The 22,177-nt window shown below is 34.4% G+C and overlaps 1 protein-coding gene and 1 long non-coding RNA gene across 6 annotated transcripts in view; one reads left to right on the top strand and one right to left on the bottom strand.

Annotated features, from left to right (window-relative positions):
* Positions 1–22,177, top strand: part of SETD2 (SET domain containing 2, histone lysine methyltransferase) — a 119,485-nt gene that overhangs the window by 47,263 nt on the left and 50,045 nt on the right. For all 5 annotated transcript variants that reach the window (XR_013760097.1, XR_013760098.1, XR_013760099.1 and 2 more), the window contains exons 5-11: positions 1,389–1,517; positions 7,074–7,197; positions 8,306–8,383; positions 10,676–10,773; positions 13,784–13,910; positions 21,111–21,245; positions 21,815–21,934. Coding sequence is in view for 2 of the 5 variants with exons in the window: in XM_079116679.1 (XP_078972805.1) it covers positions 1,389–1,517; positions 7,074–7,197; positions 8,306–8,383; positions 10,676–10,773; positions 13,784–13,910; positions 21,111–21,245; positions 21,815–21,934 (811 nt within the window). In the remaining 3 variants the exon portion in view is untranslated. The remainder of the gene's footprint in view (positions 1–1,388; positions 1,518–7,073; positions 7,198–8,305; positions 8,384–10,675; positions 10,774–13,783; positions 13,911–21,110; positions 21,246–21,814; positions 21,935–22,177) is intronic.
* Positions 4,312–5,696, bottom strand: LOC306647442. Its single transcript, XR_013760105.1, has 2 exons — positions 5,626–5,696; positions 4,312–5,590 (listed from the first exon to the last, which is right to left on the bottom strand). It is a non-coding gene; the product is annotated as an uncharacterized lncRNA (long non-coding RNA).

Genomic DNA, 22,177 nt, shown 5'->3' on the forward strand with positions numbered 1-22,177 from the left:
TAAAAGTAGACAAGACAGTAAGACGAGGAGACAGGATTAGCTCTTCTAAATTGATATTGCTGTTCTAGTTTCTGGTTTCTTCGGGGGTTTTCCTGCCAACTGCTAAACAGATACAAAGTACAGAATTTCTTCATGTTATTCCCATGCTCAAACTTGTAGTACTTCTGTTGTCTTTAAGATTAGGTTCATATTTAGCTTTGTTTTCATAGTCCTTCATAGTATATCATTGACTTGTCTTTCCATTCTCTGGCTACCTTTCTGGTCAGTTACCTTTAGCTGTTTTATTCCCTTTTCTCCAAGTTGGCCTTGTTTTTTATTTCTGCACAGAGGCAGGGACAGTTGTCTTTAGCTGTCTGTTATCTACCCATATTCTATGTATTAATAGAGATTCTGCTTTAATTCTGCTCTCCTAAAAGCTTTGCTTTACTGCCTCTAAAGTAAATCCTCCATCCTTTCAGTATCTATAAAATTAAGATTTACTGCTAGTTTGGCAATAAATAATAATATATTACAAATGGCAATTTATATTATAACCCCCCTCCCCCATACTAAGGATTGAATCCAGTGCCTTGTGCATTCTAGGCAAGCACTCTGCCACTGAGCTACATCCCCAGCCCTGTATTATAATCTTAATTGTCAAAAGCCTTTATATATGCTGCTTTGGGGATATTAAGATTTTAGTGAATGTTTGGTTTTATTTTTACTCCAGGATGCATTGGAGAAGAGCCATGCCTATTATATTGCATTTACTCTGAACAAGGCTGTTTAATAATGTCTTGGTTTCACTCAAATGTGGATCAAGTAGTTAGTTGCATTCGAAAGACCAAATTAATAGTGACTGGAGTAGAATGTAAGGAAAAGTGCACTTAAAGAAAATAAGTTAGCTCTGCATAGTTGCCAGTGACCTGCAAACTTCGATGTAGCCTAGAAGTATATTCTGTACTTTTTCATGGTGACCAAATGACAAAAGTGGATTTTGGGAGTACTTATTTAAATAACAATTTAGACACTCAATTCTAAGGAATACCTTTGCGATGGGGAGAACTATTGAGGAAGGCTTACTTGGGGGTTAATCACATATGTGATGATTATGCCATAAAGATGTAGATATGTAGTTATACAACACATTCTAGAAAAAAATGTTTGGGTTCTATTACTGTTGAAAGAATTAATTTTGCATCAAGCGTGGTAGTGCATACCTATAATTCTGGCAATTTGGGAGGATGACACAGAAAAATTACAAATTCGTGGCCAGCCTGGATGACTTAATGAGATCCGATCTCAAAATGAAAAGGGTTGAGAATATAGTTTAGTGGTAGAGTGCTCCTGGGTTTAATTCCTATTAGTACTGGGAAAAAAAAATAATTTTCACCTGTTTTTTATTTCAGTTCTTCTAGATGCCCAAATGGGGATTACTGTTCCAATAGACGGTTTCAGAGAAAACAGCACGCAGATGTGGAAGTCATACTTACAGAAAAGAAAGGCTGGGGCTTAAGAGCTGCCAAAGATCTTCCTTCGTAAGTTCTGTTTTGATCACCTTTTACTTCATTTTTGGGTTGTTGAACTTAAAAGTTTTGTAGGAAGATAATTTTTCTATTGCACTAAGGTTAAATAATGATCGTTGTGCAGAATGACCATTTGGTAGATACCTTTTTGTTTTTTTTTTAAATTGATTTCTAGGAAAACAGTAACAAAAAAGTCCTTCTGTCTATATATCCAAGGAGAGCATTTTGTCACTGGGGACGTTTGGACTAAGCAGGTCCTTTTCTTGTCGGATAGCTATGTTTCCTTTAATTCCAGGCCATTACTTGTTGTAGGCCCCCATAATATTGAATGAAAAGGAGTTGGGACAAAATGTATTATTGTACATAAAACCAAATTGGGATAAGAGTTGAACAGAGTATTGGAAGAATCTCATTGTAGGGCTGGGGATGTGATGCAGTGATAGAGCACTTGCCTAGCATGTGTAAGGTCCTGTGTTCAATTCCCAGCACTGCAAAAAAAAAAAAAAAGAAAAAAAGAAAAAGAAAAAAGAGAATATCAGTGTAGAAGATTAAAGCATACTCAGATACTCAAAAACATTTGTCAAATGAATGCATGTTACCCTCCATCTAATGCATGCAACCTTTTAATGTAATACAGTGAAAAGTTCATTTTCTACCATATTCAGTATTTCTTTGAAACACCTAATTTTCTCACATAAAGCATATTTAAGTGTGCTTAATGGAAGTTGAATGCCTTTTACTTTATAGTTAAATATATACAAATTGCATATGTTTATGATTGAAAACATTTAAAAATACATAAAAGGAAGAATGGGAGGATAAAATGCTGGCTTCTAGTGACTCAGATACAACTATTTGTTCATAGCCCTCTAAACACATGGCCACACTTGTAGAAATTAGAGTGGGGGAGAAGAGAAGCGGGTGTAGTCTGTTTATTGTGAGGATTCAGAGCAACCAGGTAACAAAGACAATAATTTGATTTTCTGACAGGAATTCTCATATATCTTTTGAAAGTCAAATTCTTCTTTTTTTCCTTGTGAAAATAAGAAATGATGTTCATATCAGTCTATTCTTTGGGGGAACCAATCATAAAGAAACCATGTTTTGTTATTTTAAGATATGTGGATAGTAGAAATGTTATAGGTTTCCCTTCTCTACCAAATACTATCAAAGCATCTTGGTTTATAATTGATTTTTTTTTTTTTTTTTTTGGGTGTGTACTAGGGATTGAACTCAGCAGGGAGCTCCTCCATTGAACTACATCCCCAGCCCTTTTTAATTTATTTTTGAGACAGGGCCTTGCTGTGTTGTACCAGCTGACCTCAAACTTGTGATCCCCCTATCTCAATCTCTGAGATAGCTGGAATTACAGGAGTGGACCACTATTTCTGGCTTTCAATTGGATTTTACTTTTTTCTTTGAAACATATCTCATAAAATCATCTCATTGAAAATATATTATCCAATTATTGGGTGCTTTATTGTTAATGACATAGAAGCAGTACTTCCCTAGGTAGCCCATTATTTTCCTTTTCCTTTTCCTTTTTCTTCCCCTCCCCTCTCCTCTCCTTGTTCTTTTGTTCTTTCTCATACTAGGGATTAAGCCTTGGAGCGCTTTCTAACTTTTTTTATTTTTTAATTTTAAGACAGGTTCTCACTAAGTTTCTGGGGCTGGCCTTGAATTTGGGGTCTTTCTGCCTTAGCCTCTTGAGGTGCTGAGATTACAGGTGATGCCTCTCCACCTAGCAATCCATTACATTTTTAAAATCACCACCTCTAGTCCAGATGCAAGTTTTCAGAGACACTTTTTTACTTTTAAAATAATTCTGCTTAATACAGCCAGAATATTTAAAATTCTATTTCTCTTGTGTTCTTTTTAAGAATTTTATTTATGATTTTTTTAATGAACTAAATTTGAATGTGGTACACTCTTGGAGGGATAATGGTGAGGTGTCTGAATGCTGGGATTACAGATTTATTCATCTTTTGATGAAGTTTGAAGAAAGTTGCTGGCATTACTCTTAATTCCTAAGTTATAACTGTCTAACTTTATCGTGATAGTGACAACTACTGTCCCCTTCTACCTGTCATGCTGGAGTTGTTGCCTTGAACAGGCCTTAATAAGTTCAGTGAAGAGATTCCATTCAGCTGGGAGAAAGAATCAAGAATCATTCTGTATCATTTCCTCTGCTTTCATGGGATTTAGTCACTTCATGCCAGGCAGTTTGATAGTTTTCTGGTGTGTGTGTATTTAAGTTATTGCTGTAGCTTCTCTACAATGAATCTAATTTGCCTAGGCAGTTTCAAGGACTGCATGATACTGTTTTACATTAGCCTTATTGTGGAAGTTTCATAGTTATGGATAGGTACTTCTTACTTTCCTGAATTACTAAGAACTTGGAGACCTTTCCCTTAACTGCTTCATCAAGCCTAAAATTTTAGGTCCACAGGTGTTGGTATATCCTTCAAACTTTCCACTTTTGATGATTTAGTGGTTAGGTTCTATTATTTAAAACTTTTTTTTTTTTTTTTTTTAAGTGATTTGAGAGTACTGTCATTACAACTAAATATTTTAGTATAATGAAAGGGAGCCTCTTTGTAACTTAAGGGGGCTAATAGTCATTCCAGTGGGGTTTGAATCCTAGGCTATAAATTGAACTTTGTGACCTGGGGCAGGCAGATCACCTAACTTCTCCATACTACATCTTATCTGAAATGGGTATAATTCCTATGTCATATGGCATCTGTGAACTTTAAATGATCTAGTACAGGTAGAAGAATTTGGTTTTTAGTAGAGAAGGGAAGAGTAATATTTTTTATTTTATTTTTTAACCTATAAAGTTCTAGATTTTGAGCAAATCTGTTTTGAAGTTATTATCACAATTTCAAGGCAACCTGCGATGTGTCATTTTTCTCAAGGGAGGGTACTAGTCCTAGAATTTCAGAATTGAACATTGTAAGACTTCAAATTTTGTCATCATTCTACGTTAATTACAAGTTGATAAAATTTCTGGGGTTAGAAAGGCAAATTTAAGAATTAGTTATACAAGATAGTAATTTGACTCTTTAGGTTTAGCCGTATTTCAATTTTTTTATTACCAAGACCTAATTATCTGCTGTACAGATATATATGTATCTGCTATAAATTTTTCTAATCTAATGTGGGTTTTTTGGTGCTGGGTATTGAATCCAGAGGTGATCTACCACTGATTGACATTCTCAGCCTATTGTTGTTGGTATTTTGAATTTTGAGATAGGGTCTTGACAGGTTGCTGAGGTTAGCCTTAAATTTGCTGTCCCCTCCTGTCTTAACCTCCCAAATTGTTGGGATTATAGGCATGCACCACTGTATCCAGCTTTAATCCTGTTTTTGAGTTTGCTTTTTTCTTTTCTTCCTTTTTCTCCTTTTTTAAATTAATTAATTAATTAATTTTTTTATTTTTGTTGTTCTGGGGATTGAATGCAGGGCCTTGTGCATGCAAGGCATTCTTTCTACCAACTGAGCTATATCCCCAGGCCTTGAGTTTGCTTTTTTATGTGATTAGTTTTACTCTCATTTTAACTACTGTATTTATCTAAGTTAAGAAGATTCAATTTTTTTTTTTTTTTTCAGTTGGCCAGGTTAACTCTTTTTTTATTAAGTATATTGATTATGTAATACAGATGTTATAAACAAATGCAAATGATTTACATTTAAAAATATCTCTTTGGTTAGAGTTGGGGCAGGTTTATTTTGAGGGGTTAAGTTTCCAGCCAAGCTGTTTTGGTCAGAACTTGAGGCAAAGCATTGTGGAAACATTTGTTTATATAGAGTCAAAAGTTGAAGTCATTGGTGAAAATGAACGTTTAGAGAATAAAGGAGGCTGAGTCTGAAAATTTATTATCTTCAGTACAGAATAAATAGGTAAATAACCAACAAAAGAAAAATCAAGTTTATAAGGTAAATGAAGATACCAAAGAGATTAATCATAATTATTGAAAAATGCTATAGAGAGACCTCAGAATGTACTTAGAGGAAAGGACCTTGTTCATGCTAGGCAAGTGTTCTATCACTGAGCTGTATTCCTAGTGGCCTCACCCCCACTGCTTTGCCTTTTTTTTTTTTTTTTTTTTTTTGAGACAGGGCCTAGCTAAATTGCTAAGACTGGCCCTCAAACTTCTGATCCTCCTATCAGCCTCCTGGATAGCTGGGATTACAGGTGTACACCAGCTATGATTGTTGGTTTTGATTCATTTTAATGTAGTTGGGAGGTTTATATTTTTGTCTCCAGTGACATATTTACAGTTGAATCTAAATAAAAGGACTGCTTACATACGAAATCCAGGTTTGTTCAAAGAGGTTAAACTTCTAGCTGGCTCACAAGAGAGGTCTCTACTCCTTAGCCCAGTTTTGGGAATTTTGCCACCTTTTGAGTTTATTAATTTCTTCAGTATTCTTAGTAGTCATCATTTATTTGGACCATTGGTGCCAAAGGTCTCTGAACATTCCACTTCTGTAAGAGTGAAAAGTTGTGAGGCGTAGACCTCTCAGTCTTTATTCCAGGCTTTTTCTCAGTGACTTTTGGTATGTTTTCATAGTTCTAAAACATGCAGGGTCTAGTAGTGCAGGTCCAGACGTAATACTTTTTGATTGGTTTTAGATTACACGTTGTATAAAAGTTGCTACTTTTTATACTCTCAGTGGAGGTAGTTGTAAAATTTCTGCAACTTTGTTCATAATGGAGGTAGGCAACCACACTGAATCTGTTTGTGGGCTAAATCCAGGACTAGAAACAGCTGCTGCTGCTTTATGTCTTGGACAGTTAGTTTATTTATTTACATATTTATTAATAACAATTCCACCTCTTCTTTCATAGTTTTTAGGTATGAAATTCAGTGGAGAATCTGGGTTATTCTTAGGAGTATCTTTGTGCCCAAATACCACTCCTCCACTGCCATTTTACATAGCTGTTTTATGCAAATTCCCTGTTATGTATTACCCACCAGGCAGGGAGGGGAGGCCAGCCACCCAGTTAGAGCCTAAATCTGAGCTTTAACATCATTAGACAATTTTGAGAGTAAGGGCAGAAGGATTGCTATACTTAAGTGACCTTTTTTCCTAGGACAGAAAGCCTCTAATTTTCAGTGCTTACCAATTTCTTCAGAGCTGTTTCTCAGATGCGAATCACTGTTTTCATTATATTGTAAGTCATTCTTGAACTTGAACTTACATTTTCTTTTTTTTTTTTTTGTAGTGCTGGGGAATGTTGAACCCAGACCCTTAAATGTGCTAGGCAAGTGCTCTATCCAGTCCAGATATTCACTTTAATATCTTGTTAGAGAAAGGACATGCACTTTGAAGATACATGTAAAGTATAAAAGCTTCTTAGAATCAACTTTTATTGAAAAGTATTAGGAATGAGAAAATTAAACTTGGTCGAACGCTAGATAATTAAGCATATATTTTATTTTGTATAATATCAAATTTATTCATTTTGTATTATTTCTTTAAATTCATAATTTTTGCCTGTATGTATATTTATTCCATATAGCTCCTAGGCAGGAAGTAACTATTTTCTTTGCTTTGCAGGAATACCTTTGTTCTGGAATATTGTGGAGAGGTTCTTGATCATAAAGAGTTTAAAGCTCGGGTGAAGGAATATGCACGAAACAAAAACATCCACTACTATTTCATGGCCCTGAAGAATGATGAGGTAAGCATCGAGGATGTGTTTGCTTTGAAGTAGATCTGGAAATTGTTGGGTTTGATGGAGTCTTTTACATTGACTTATATTCAATGTGACCATAATAAGGACCAGACAGTATGTAGTTTCTGTTTCTTTTCAAAAAGAATGGGAGAGGGAGGTACTTACTTTTATTCATAAACAAAAATATGCATGCTTCATATTATAACTATTATAAAGTATTAACCCCCCAAATGCCTTTGTTTTTATGGATTATATTTATCAGTACTTATAATATCAAAAACTAAAACTGAGACATTTAAAAATATTTATTAATCCATTTTAAAATATCAATAATAAGCCTATTACATGTTTTTAAACTTTTTGTAGTTGTAGATGGGCAGAATGCCTTTGTTTATTTTATGTGGTGCTAGCATCAAACCCAGTACCTCACAAGTGCTAGGTAAGTGCTCAGCCACTGAGCTACAGCTCCAGTGCCCCATTACATGTTGATACAGATAACAGTGTTTTGAAAAAATACTTAAAATAAAATTTTTTTTTTTTTTTTTTTAAATGACATGTTTTGCATTTTATAAATCTCTTTAATGTCTGGCTTAATAGAGTTTAGCTAGATTCTCATATCTTCCTCCATATTCAGTGTGGAACTGCAAATTTTAGGAACCTACTCCCAAGTGGCTTAATATAATTTTGGGGGTTGGGCCCAGCAAGTTTTTTGCACTCTTCAGGGGATTTGGATACACATTCAAGTTTTAATACTGTACTGGGTCATAAGCACACATTTTAAAGTGAAATATTACATGTATAAAATGAGATTGTAATGTAGTAGGATATAATAAATAACAAAAAATAAGTGGGAGAGACATTGACAGGTATGGAGACAATTTTGCCCATTGAGTAAATGTTTATATAGTTTGCCGATCTTCCAAAAGAAGCAAATAGATATTTATTATGTCTAATAAATGTGTAAAATGGTATGCGAGTTTTCTCTAGAGCAAGGTAGAGGGTAAGAGAGTATGTGTGTATATCTTAAATTTGTTTAATACTTTTCCTTTGCAAAAGGCATGCCTGTTTTAAGGTCTCATTTTTTAAAACTATTCACTTGTCTTTCTTTTCCCAGATAATAGATGCCACTCAGAAAGGAAATTGCTCTCGTTTCATGAATCACAGCTGTGAACCAAATTGTGAAACCCAAAAAGTAAGTTCAAGTAGATTTTGAATTTGGGATACTTATTCAAGGTTGTTGTTCTATTAATTTTAGATTGTATGTAAGAGGTATTTGTGAATTTTACTTTTTATCATTTTTTTTTCCCTGCTCCACTTTTTATTTACTTTTATTTCATTTTCAAGTAAGTTTAGACTTATAGAAATACAGCATAATCCTGGGCATTGTGGCGCACCCCTATAATCACAGCAGCTGGGGAGGCTGAGACAGGAGGATCGAGAGTTCAAAGCCAGCCTCAGCAGAAGTGAGACGCTAAGCAATTCAGTGAGACCCTGTCTCAAATAAGATATAAAATAGGGCTGGGGATGTGGTTCAGTGATCAAGTACCCCTGAGTTCAATCTCTGGTACCCCCCCAAAAAAAGAAATACAGCATTGCCAAAATAGTACAGTGTGTCATCTTATGCCACTCTTTACCTAGCTTCCCTAAATGTTAATGTCATATGTAATAGACATAATTCAATGGTTATATCAAGGGTATCTATTAACATTAAACAATCACAAGACCTTATTTAAATTTTGACAGCTGTTATTTTTCTGATCCAGAATCTAACCCAAGAACTCAGATAGCATTTGATTGTTTCCTTGCCCATAATTATTTTAGATATTACTTCAAAGGTGCCAAAATACAAAACTAAAATTTGATTTTAGTAAGTTCATTGGGCACTGTTATATTCGGATTCTTTAAAAGGTGTTATCCAGGTGCCAGGTAAAACTGTTTTAATGGTACTTATTAGGGTCTAAAAAGCCAAAATTGAGAGAAATTGCAAGTTTTTGTTTAAGAGAGCTATGGGCCCACTCCCCCAGAAAATATATATCACTGAGCTATGGACCCATAGATATTTCTGATTGGTTTCCTTTCATGTTGAAATAATGCTTTCGACTCCTGGATGGTTTTTGTTCTTTGATCTGTGTACTCATAGGTGTTCTATATGGCTTTTCTAAGAATCAAGCAATATAACAAAGAGAACCCAATCTGGAATCATTTAACCTAAATTATGGTTCTAGTTCTGCCCCAACTGATGGCCATATGTTTAGCTGTGAGACTTCCACTGTACTATTGTCCCTTAATTTCTTAGGTTTGGATTTTTCTTCAGTAACATGTACAAATGGTCTGGAATGGAGATGTATAGTTTTTGACATACTTATCTGGGACTACAAGGTCTACTTCCTTTGTGTCAACCCACACTTTTTTTTTTTTTTTTTTAATTTTAATGGTCTACCCCTATTGTAATTCTTGACCTTTATCAATTCAAGAATTGTTCTGATTCTTGCCTTTCTGTTGCTTCATGAAATTAAACTTTTAATGTCAGTGTTTCTCAGGTTCCTTGCCCCATCTTATCTTAGAACATGGTTACTTTTAACATGTCAGTATAGATTTTCTTATGCTACTCAGTGACAACAAGCATCCTCTATTTGCCTATTTTCAAAATAAGTGAATCTTTTTATTTTTTAATTTTTTTATGGTGCTGGAGATTGAACCCAGGGCCTTCGACGTACAAGGTAAGCACTCTACCAACTGAACTATATCCCCAGCCCAAAATAAGTGAATTTTTATATATAGAAATGCGAGTTAAGTTAAAGTAGCAGTTACTTTAATTTTTTTCTTATTTCTGTTAGTACATTTTAATTGTACATAATGGTGGGATTTGATACATATTAGTACACACACATAATATAATGGTGTAGCAGTTACTTTTATTAGAGACAGATTATAGATATTATAGTCTGGTAGTTCATTAAACAAAAGTAACACCTAAAGTTAGTTTATTTGGACTGGGGATATAGCTCAGTTGGTAGAGTGCTTGCAAAGGCCCTGGATTCAATCCCCAGCACTTCAAAGAAAAAAAAAGTTAGTTTATTTAAGGAAAAAAAAGATTCCTTGTTAGGTACAGTGGCATCTACCTATGATTATGAGGCAGGAGGATTGCAAGTTGGAGGCCTTCCTGAGCAACAATGAGAATGTCTTAAAATTAAAAATACAAAGGGCTGGTGATATAGCTCAGTGTTGGAGTGCCCCTGGGTTCAGTGACCAATATCATAAAGTGGTGTGTGTGTGGGGGGGGTTCATTTGCTATTTGTTAAACACCTTAATTGCCTAAAGAGTCACATGCATAATTAAGCCAAATGACAGTGATCTTTGTATATCCCATTATCTCCCCACCCCTTCTTACACACACGAACAGGTGCGTACACACACACACACACACACACACACACAGATTAATTGGTTACTGTTTTCTTTTCTTTTCAAAACAACATCTCAGTGGACTGTGAATGGACAACTGAGGGTTGGGTTTTTTACCACCAAACTGGTTCCTTCGGGCTCAGAGTTAACATTTGACTATCAGTTCCAAAGATATGGGTAAGTATTATTTCTGCTCTATTTTATTGCTTCTGTTGGGAAAATAGGCTATTATAAGTTATATTTAATATCAATTTTTACATATGTATGCTGTTTGATTTTGTTATTTTTCCCACTGTATGACATTTCTGGCCATTGATCATTATTTTACAGGAACTATATAATTTTCTTCTGAACTTAATGCTGTTTTATTTATGTTAAAACTATTACCATAGAAGTGCCAATTCTGTTTTTGTGTGACCTATGTATACTTAATTCAGCTGTAATAATTATCAACTCATGACTAATTGTGTTTTACCTAAAGCATATTGTACTCTTAAAAATAATTTTTGTTGGGAATTGGGGTATAGCTCAGTGGTTGAATGCTTGCCTAGCACAGGTGAGGCACTGGGCTCAGTCCTCAGCACTGCATAAAAAATAAATAAAATAAAACTTGTGTCCATCTACAACTTAAAAAAAAAAAAAAAAAAATTTTTTTTTTTTATCTAGCCAAAACAGTAACTGATGCAGTACAAAGGATACCACTAATACCAAAAGTGGGGAAGTTCTAATTTAACATTTCAAGGATAATTACTAAGATAGTTTGAAATATATTATGTAAAATTCATGAGTTTTAACAGTATTTTGAAAATGCAAGTATAGTTAGTCATAATTAAAAGAACTAATTTATAACTTTGAAAATTAGTTTAAAAATAAAAGAGGAAGTTGGGTATGACCCCAACCCCAGAGATTTGGGAGGCTGAGGCAGAAGGATCACAGGTTCAAGGCCAGCCTGGGCAATTTAGCAAGATCCTGTCTCAAAATAAAAAGCTCTGGGGATGTAACTCAGTGGTAGAGCCCTTGCCTAGCATGCACAAGACCTTTGATTCCATTCCTAGCATTGCAAAACATAAAAAATCTAAAGAGCCTTATAAATAAAAATAGTGACGAGAAGAGGCAACCATTTATCCTACCTTTATAGAAATTCTCTAGTTATTGAATTAATAACAATGTTATCATTTTGCAACTTCTAACAAACTAATAGATCTGAATAGTCATTATCAATGGCTGTCAAAATCAGACAACTATGGTGCCTTCCTTCCTTCCTTCCTTCCTTCCTTCCTTCCTTCCTTCCTTCCTTCCTTCCTTCCTTCCTTCCTTCCTTTCCTTCCTTTCCTTCCTTCCTTCCTTCCTTCCTTTCCTTCCTTTCCTTCCTTTCCTTCCAAGTGTGCTTTACCTTTGATCTTCATCCCCTGGTTCTTATTTTTTATTTTGAGACAGAAATTGCTGAGGATCTTGCTAAGTTGGCTGAGACTGACTGAACTTGTGATCCTCCTGAGTTGCTGGGATTGCAGGCTTATGCCACCATGGCTTGGCTTAATTGTGTCTCTTGATGAAAGAACACAGTGCTACATGTGAAATTGTCTTGCTAAAAGAAATTTTGCCTCTAAATTAGATCTCTATATCTAACTACTTTTTTTGTAGAAAAATATAGGGAACAGGAACTATAGAAATGTATTTACCAAAATATAGACTTTGTGAAACTGTGTAAGACAAATGGCTTGACTTTTTAAATAATTCACAAGAAAAAGAGGGTGACACAGTTATGCTTGGGATAAATTGGTATTTGAGATAATAAGGAAAATTGGAATACCTAATGGTTATTTGGTGTTAAGAAATTATTTCTTAACATACTAATGATTTTATGGTTGTTTTTAGAAAATGAGTTCTTACTATCTAGATATACATCCTGAAAGGCTGAATACAATTGTTACCTTTTGTCTCCAGTTTTTTTCTTTTCTTTGTGTTCTGAATGCTGTGCCTTGCACAAGATGATTTTGATTATTAAGAAATCAGTAGTTAAAAGGGTGCAAATTTCAAATAAGATATAAAACTCTAATAAAAGCTCCTCCCTTCCAGATTATACCTGTGTGAATTGGTAGCTTCTGGTATTTATACTAAAATGGACACAGCTAGAGAGTTTTTTTTAATATATATATATTTTTTTTCATCCTTTTAGTACTACCACATGACAAAAATTTAATTCCTCTACTCTGTCCAATTGGTTTCAGTAATTGCTACTCTGGTGAAGTTGTTTCAGATACTCCTTCATATATTTCATGCTTCATGTTTTAGAACTTAGTGAACTCTGAGGTTCTTCAGTTCTAAAACTAATTATCTGATTGTAAACCAGGACAAATGCCAGATGGTCACTTTGTATTCTGTCTGCTTTTTTTGTTGTATATTGTCCTATCATATTCTTTTTAGGACTCTGTTTTTTGTCTCTGTGCTTGTATTGTCCATCCTCTTTGAGGAAGAGGAAACTGAACACTAAGTGCTATATGTGAATTCCTACTCTATTGAATATTTTTGTGTCTCTAATTGTTAAGGTCTTAAACTAGATCTTGTTTGTTTACTTTTGGGATACTCCTTTTTGTTTCCTTAATTGCATAGGTGGTTTCTACCCAAGCCAAGAGACTTGAGTCTGTGTTCTTTTCTATCATTCTTCCTTACCTTCATGGTTACATTTGATCATTGTACTTGTTATTACAGTGTGTCATCCTTATGTGATAATAACTTTTAATTATCAAGTATTTCCTTTTTTGAGCATCCTGGAATCATTTTATATGTGGTTTAATAATGCATTTTGTTTTATGTGCCAATTAAACATTTACATATAAGTGAGAGTGGCCTAGCTATGGAAACAATTTTGTTCTTAGCCAAATATGTATATGCTTTCTTATTTTCATATATTAGTAAGTATTCTGATAAAATGAAGAAATCACTCTAACTTGTTGCCTCGTTTTGTCAAGTAAAAGAAGAGTGGAAAAAAAATGAATATTTTTAAGAGCAAGTTTTAGGCTCTTCTGTTAGCAAATTTTTTGGAGTCTCTTAAAGCTAACCATTTTTCTCCTCTTTGTGTTTATTTCCTTTAGACCTGTATGATTTCTATATATAATTGTTATATTGTTGACATTTTTATATGCTTTACTTTAACATAACTGACTTCTTTCTGGTGCTCCTTGAATAGAAAAGAAGCTCAGAAATGTTTCTGTGGGTCAGCTAATTGCCGGGGTTATCTGGGAGGAGAAAACAGAGTCAGCATCAGAGCAGCAGGAGGGAAAATGAAGAAGGAACGATCTCGTAAGAAGGACTCAGTAAGTTTTCCACCTTTCCTTCAACTTTCCTTCTTTTTTAAAATACTTTTTAGTTGTCAATGGACCTTTATTTTATTGATTTATATGCGGTGCTGAAGATCAAATCTAGAGTCTCGCACATGCCAGGGAAGTACTCTACCACTGAGCCACAATCCCAGCCCTTTCCTTTAAACTTTCATAATAAAAATTTTTAAGAAGGTAAATAGCTTTTCTGATTCAAGTTTAAAAAAATCATACTACTTCACTGAGAAATCCAGGATCAAAAGAGATATTACTGGAAAAGAGGTATGGTCGACTATTTTTATTTCAGAGATTAGAGTTGGATACTGAGAACTACTGAAGTAATCTTGAAAACACCCAAACTAATAGATATTCAGAACCTGTAAAACTCAAACAAATAAAATATTTGTCTTTTCTGTTAACTCCTTTAAGCCTGATCTGTATTTCTAATTTTTTATTATTGGCTTGTCATCTGTTTGGAACTGTAAACTTTGTGGGTTTTTTTTTTTTTTTTTTTTTTTTTTTTTTTTACAGTTTTAAAATTAATGACAGACCTTTATTTATTAATATGCAATGTTGAGACTTGAACCCAGTGCCTCATACATAACTAGGTAAGCATTCTACCACTGAGCTACAACCTCAGCCATGAACTTTGTTTTTTTCCTTTTTTCTTTCTTTTTTTTCTTTCTTTCTTTTCTTTTCTTTTTCTTTTCTTTTTTTTTTGAGATGAGAGACTTGGTGTGTTGCCCAGGCTGGCCTTGTACTCCTGGGCTCAAGCAGTCCTCTTGCCTCAGCCTCCTGAATAGCTAGAACTACAGGCATGAGTCACTACCCCCAGTGGTAATGGACAGCCCAAGAAAGGAATATTCTCAGATGGTCTTTTTCTTTAATGAATCAGTAATTGATGTTTCCCCTCTTCCCCCACCCCCTTTTTTTATTTGTAGGTGGACACAATACCTTCATTTTATTTTTATGTGGTGCTGAGGATCGAACCCTGGGCCTCACATGTGCTAGGGCGAGCATGCTACCACTGAGCTACAATCCCAGCCCCTCTCCCATTTTTTTTAAAAACACCATGTCTCACCCGAGTTATCTCTGGGATGAGTGAGAGTACTATCATGTTACAAAAAGGACTCTCATCTGGGACAAGCACTTTGAATTGTTTTTAAAGATTTCTTCTTCTGCCCTGAGTCTCTAATCACAGCAGTTTGGGAGATTGAAGCTGTAGGATCACCAGTTCCAGCCCAGCCTGGGCAATATAGAGATACCTTGTCTCAAAATGAAACACAAAATCATAAAACCCAAAGTTCTTTCTTCTTTCTTCTCCTTCTTTCTTCCTCTTCTTCCTCCTCCTCCTCCTCCCCCCCTCCTCTTCCTCCTTCTTCCTCCTTTTTGAGGATCCTTTTACTAGAGCACTCTTTCCTTAAAAAGTATATTTGCGTTACCTGACGGGGTCCATTTAAAAAAAAAAAGGAAGCATATTTTGAAGGCCTATCCTCAAATGTATGACTCTTTTTTTTTTCTTTTTTTTTAAATTTATTTTTATTGTAAACAAATGGTATACATGTTGTTTCTGTTTGTACATGGAGTAACAGCATACCATTTGCATATTCATAAATTTACATAGAGTAATGATGTTTGATTCATTCCATTATTTTTTTCCTTCCCCCCCACCTCTCCCACCTCTCTTCCCTCTATACAGTCCCTCCTTCCTCCATTCTTGTCCCACTCCCACCCCCCATTAAGAGTCATCATCCGCTTATCAGTGAGATCATTCCTCTTTTGGATTTTTGAGATTGGCTTATCTCACTTAACATGATATTCTCCAATTTCATCCATCAAATGTATGACTCTTGGTTGAAGGACTGTGCAGGAGCTGGAGTCTAAGGCATTAGTCAGCAAATCCCCCTATGTTTCTTATGAAATTAACTCATTCCTGGACTTTGGAGAAACTAATACTGTGAAGAACTATAAATGACAGTAGTTTTATTTGTGTAGATGGGGAGATAAAGCAGGGGTGTGATAAAAGTATGGTGGGTAAGAGATGATGCCAGTAAATGCAAATTAATTTGAGGGAATTATAAAAAGTCAATTCTATAAAAAGATATGGGTAGCAAAAAACATTGGGAAGGGCCACTTAAAAATGCAGAAAAGAACAGTATTTGACAAATACTCATACTTGTACCACCTAAGATGAACAGATTTTTTTGAGCATTGTGTTTGCTTCAGCTTTCTTTTTAGAGAACATATATGGTATAGCAGTATGCCATGTACTTGACACGTTAACTCATTTAATGAGCTCTTAAATTAGGTACAATAATTTTTCCCCTTTTCACAGATGAGACACTGAAGCATGGAGTTTATAAGATCACCCAGTAGGTGATGGAAATGAGCTCCAGTCTAGCTCACATCTCTGATCTTTATTATTGCTACAGTGCAGTTGACTAGAGAACAATCCCATCCCTTCTCAGCTCTGAGAAAACTGTGGCCATAGTAGTCAGTATTTCTCTGTTTTAAAATACATTGAGTTGTAGAGTTTTTTAGAAATGATAACATAGCATGTATCTGCATTTTGGTTTTTACTCTTATTTTTGAATTTGATCAGTGTTGATACAAATAGATAAATATTTATTTATCTATTTGTACTGGTGATGGAACCCAGGGGCTTGTGCTTGCTAGGCCCAACACTTTTTAACATTTTTTTTTTTTTGAGACATGGGCTTGCTAAGTTATTTAGGCTATGATCCTCCTGCCTCAGCCTCCCAAGTAACGTATATTTTTAATTGCATTGTTTTACATATTTTCTTACTGATGGACACTTCTTTTGCCAGTTTTCCAATACAACAGTAAGTATTTACATCCCTTTTGCAAATTTTTTTTTTTAAAGATATATGCACGGGGGCTAGAGATGTGGCTCAGTAGTAGAGTTGTAGCCTAGCATGACCAAGACCCTGGGTTCAGTGATCCTTAACACTGGGGGGAAAAAAAGACATGAGTCACTGTGGTATCCTTAGTCTTCCTGATTTGACTATTTCAGGAAAATTTTCTTTAAATTCCATTAAGATTGCTTTTGTTGTTAACTCTAGTTTCATATGATTGACAGTTTACCAAAACAGCTGTAAAATAGTCATTAAACATGTTGACCTAAGATAGCATCTCCATAAGAACTTTCCAGTTGCTATTTCCTATTTTCAAAACTTAATAAACACATTTTTAAAACTATTTTCTGTTTGGTGGGAATTGGTCATGTAGTATTATGATTCATAGGCAGTACTATACCTGTATTATACCTTTATCAGTTAACTTACTGTCACCCTGACAAGATTTAAGGACAACCCCATAGAATCCAGATCTAGGTATTCCAGTGGTTGGTTTCTTTGTTTATATGTTGGTAATGATGTGTCCATTTCTGGATTGGCTTTGGTACTTATGAACTAAATTGGATATAAATTGTATGTAGTAACCATAGGTTGTTCCACATGTGAATTTGAAGTTATTCTGTTAAAAGAATGCTGTAAAAACTTTGCTCTGAGAGGAATTACCTAGAAAGACTCTAGGTTCCTAGAATGATGTGAAAGATCATTTGACCTTGACTCTAATAAACATTTTAATACTAATTTAATTTTACTTGGTTATTTCTTGCAAAAATTCCCTTTTGTCTGTCCAGATTTTGAATTCTGCAGTTACAATTGAACAGAATCATATAAATAGTATCTCTTAAATTCCCAAGAGTGAGACTTGATAATGCCATAGAAAGGACTAGATATTAATAGTTTCGAATACAGTTTTGCATGTATAAACTATTAATGTGCATGTTTGAGTAATGATTGCATTATAATATCCTGAATCCCCCATGTTACCCTTGAGTGGTAAGCATTTTTTAGAAATCTTTGACATAACTGGGTGCAGTGGCACATGCCTGTGATCCCAGCAGCTCAGGAGGCTGAGGCAGAAAGATCGCAAGTTCAAAGCCAGCCTCAGCAACTTAGCAGGCATTTAGCAATTCAGCAAGACACTGTCACTAAATAAAATATAAAAAAGGGCTGGGGATGTGGCTCAGCGGTTTAGCACCCTTGGGTTCAATCCTTAGTACTGTACCAAAACAAAACAAAAAACACCCCAAAAACATATCTTGACCTTATAAATGCATTCATATACAGGTTATCTCCTTAACAAAACTATAAATTCTTCTACAAGTGATTGTCCTGTTTGCGTATGTCACACACTAGGTGTTTAAATACTTACTTGCCAGAAATATAAGTTTCTATTATGACCCAATGTTATTTGCTGCTTGTAGTTTGTAAACTGCAAATGAGATGTTCTGAAACTTCCCTTAGCCTGTTATGTTTGTTTGTGAAACAAATTAATAACTGATTTATACAGTAAAGATGGTAAAAAGCCATGTGGATGAGAGGAAATATTTGCTTTCAGCATATAAAATAAGTATTAGTATCCAGAATACACATATTAGAGTCCCTACTAAACAGTAAGAAAAAGCAACTAACATAAGAAAAATAACTTCCTCAGATACTTCACTAATCCATATAGCTAACAAACATGAAAAAATGTCCATAGTGTCCTATATGAGGTATGAAGTTCAGTAGGTGAGGTGTATGAAATAAATTTTTTGACCTAATGATGTTTTGAACTTACGATGAATTTATCTGAACCTAGCCCCATCATAAGTTGAGGACCATCTGTGCTGTCTTGGACTGATTAATATTTAACAGAATAAGTTTTCAAGTGCTATATTCTTGTGCATATACATGTTTTTTATTATCAATAACTGAGTAAAACATCCTAATCCTTCTTACACATTTGCTTACTTTTAGTTATCACAGGGCTTTTTGGGAGGTGGTGAACCATAAATAAAAAATATTTTTAGTAAATGTAAATTAATATGTATGTATGTATGTATTTAGGGGATTGAAACCAGGGGTGTTCTACCACTGAATTATATCCCTAGCTGTTTTTATTTTTCATTTTGAGGAAGGGTCTAAGTTTCTCAGACTGGGATCCTCCCAAAGGGCTGGGATTACACATTTACCACCACATCCAGCTGTTGCTGTTATTTAAACTTAATATTTAAATTGAAAGTGCCAGTGAATATATGTAGATTATAAAGCATAATTTTGAAGTAAACCCTTGTGATTTTTTTTTTTTTTTTTTGGCAGTTGGGATTTGGTAACTCGGGGCACTTAACCACTGAGCCACATCCCCAGCCTTTTTTGTATTTTATTTAGAGGCAGTGTCTCACTAAGTTGTTTAGTGCCTTGCCATTGCTGAGTCTGGCTATGAACTTGTAATCCTCTTGCCTCGTCCTTCTGGGCCGCTGGGATTATAGGCATGTGCCACCGTGGCTGGCACTTTGAACATTTCTGCTTCTTTCTCCTTGTGTAGCTCCTCAAAGTTAACCACCTGTAATTTTATGTCTTACTCCTGTGCTTTTTAAAAAATAATTTTCTATCTATGTGTCTCTGAAATGCATATTTCAGGATGCATAGAAATGGTTTAATATAGCATGTAATCTTCTGAAGCTCATCTTTTTACAGAACATTGTTGTTAAGGTCAATGGATATTGTTGCATTTGGCTGCACTTGATTCCCTTCATTGAGGAATTATATGCCATTGAATGAACATACCAGTTTATCCAACCAGGCCACATATACTTGGGTTATTTGCAGTTTTTTGCTATTATGAATGTTGCTTCAGTGAGCTTTCATATGCATCTCTGGGTGTACAATGTGTGGAAGTTTCTCTTGGGTGTTTTCTTATAAATCGGAATTGCTGAGCAGAGGATATACAAATATTTTTCCAACTAGTGTGTTCTTTTCTGCAGTACTTTTCATGTAGTATAATTTGGCATTTTTTTTTTTTGTTTGGTTTTATTGCAATGTCTCCTGCACCTAAAATTATATTTGACTTAAATAATTTCTTTTTAAATTTAATTTAATATTATCTCACAATATGAAAGTGGCTAAAAAATGGTATATGAATTGTATAATCATTTATTGAGCACATACTAAGTACCTGGCACAGTGATGGCTGGTTTAAATATATTTTATATAAATATATTAAAGTTGGGCTAGGGCTGTAACTCAGTGGTAGAGTGCTTGCCTCACATGTGCAAGGCACTGGGTTTGATCCTCAGCACCACATAAAAATAAAGATGTATCCATCTACAACTAAAAAATATTTAAAAAATAAGTATATTAAAGTCTACAAAAGTGATATTGCTGTCTTATTTCATGTAGCTTAATACTTATATCGTGCACTTTTTTGCATAGGTAAGAGGATTAATCTAGGTCAAAAGCCAGTTATTACCTGAGCTGAGTCAACAACTGTGCAGCTGGTGCTTTCTCCACTACCTCATGCTCTTTCAGTACTATTGAAAAAATATGCACACATTCAAAATCAGTTTTACAAATGTTTTTAATTTTATAAGGACATGCCTATGTCTTAATATATGTAAAACCATGATACGAAATTGTAGGGCAGTATAAATACCCCTAGAAAAATGGTTGCAAAGTAATATGTCAAAGAATTATCAGCTCTTGGATGATTTTCTTAATTTTGAAATTTTCTGTAAAAGAACATGAGATATTTTTGTAATCAAGAGTGACTAAGATTGGGGCTGCGGTTGTGGCTTAGTGGTAGAGCGCTTGCCTAGCATGGGTAAAGCACTGGGTTCAATTCTCAGCTCCACATATAAATAAATGAATGAAATAAAGGTCTATCAACATCTAAAAAAATTTTTTTTAAAGTGACTAAGATTATTTCATATTTACAAATGTTGAAAGTTTATTGTAATAATTTGCGTAGTCAACATTTTCATATCAGTTATAAAAATCTCTGCAGAACTTTTTTTTATTAAGATCTTAAATCTTTATTTTTAATCTAAATCAAATCCCAAGTCTTATTAGCATCATTTATTAATGACAATTTCTTGGTACATATCTGATGAAGGAATGAAATGCTTTTCAGATTGATCTTACCAGTTTAGGTTTTCATCAGTAGTTGACTTGGTAGTATCAAACTTTTTTTCCCTCTCTGTAGTCCAACAGGTCTTACTTTCATTTTCCTAATTACTGGTGAGACTGAGCATATTTTCAGGTTGTTTGATTCTTAAGTTAGGTTTTATTTTGTTGTTGTTGTTTTGTTTTATTTTTAATAACCAGATATTTTTCTTTGCTATGGTAGGTTGATGGAGAGCTAGAAGCATTGATGGAAAATGGGGAAGGTCTCTCTGATAAAAATCAAGTACTCAGTTTATCACGATTAATGGTTCGAATTGAAACTTTGGAGCAGAAACTTACCTGCCTCGAGCTCATTCAGGTGAACACTTAATTTTTATTTCTGAATTTTGGGTAGAATGTTTAAATCATAATCCAGCTGATGAAAAAGTTACTTATTTTTTAAATGGATTTGTAAGTTTTGTATGATTTTAAACCTTATGAGTAATCTCATTTATTTCAGTTTATTAAGTATGCCATAAGAAATTAAATGATAATAAAAATGGATTTTTTTAAAATAATAACAAAAGAAAACATTTTGGGTAAGCATCTGAAAGAGAAAAAAGAAAATGATAAAGACTAATTTTTATGGTTTTAGTTTTTTCAGTAAAAAACTAAATTCAGAATTGAATTTCATCATAAATGATCTTTTTATAATTTTATACTTTAGTTAATTCCAGGTTTACTATTAGAAAGTTTTACATTTTACAAATCAGAAAAAAATTGTACTCCATTACTTTAAAACATGTTAGTTGTACATTTCTGTTTGTGTGTGTGTTTTATACGTGAATATAAGTGAACTCTTTGGTCTTCTTCATGGCCTTCTGTTAACACTCTTTCTGGTATTGCCTCCCCATTGTCCTGCCTCCTGCCTCTCTTTCCCCATAAAAGAACACACACTCACAATCTTGCCTGAAGTCCTTTCTGGAACGTCATGGGCTGTCTTTATTGTGGATTTGGATGGCAGAGCTTGGCGATGGCCGGGAAAGTAACCAGAAACTTCAGGAAGAGGTCAGTTTACATTTGTCTTGCTTTTTTCCTTTTGCAGCACTGAGAATTAAACCCAGTGGTACCTTACCACTGAGCTACACACCCAGCTCTTTTTCCTTTTTATTTTGAGGCAGTCTCACTAAGTTGGTGAGGTTGGTCTTGAACTTGTGATCCTCCTGCCTCAGCCTTTTGAGTCCCTGAGATTACAGATTCACACCACTAAATCCAGGTTGCTTATTTCTTAAAACTATCATATTGATTGCT

The sequence above is a fragment of the Sciurus vulgaris genome (genome assembly GCF_902686455.1).
Source record: "Sciurus vulgaris genome assembly, chromosome: 16".
Lineage (NCBI taxonomy): Eukaryota > Metazoa > Chordata > Mammalia > Rodentia > Sciuridae > Sciurus > Sciurus vulgaris.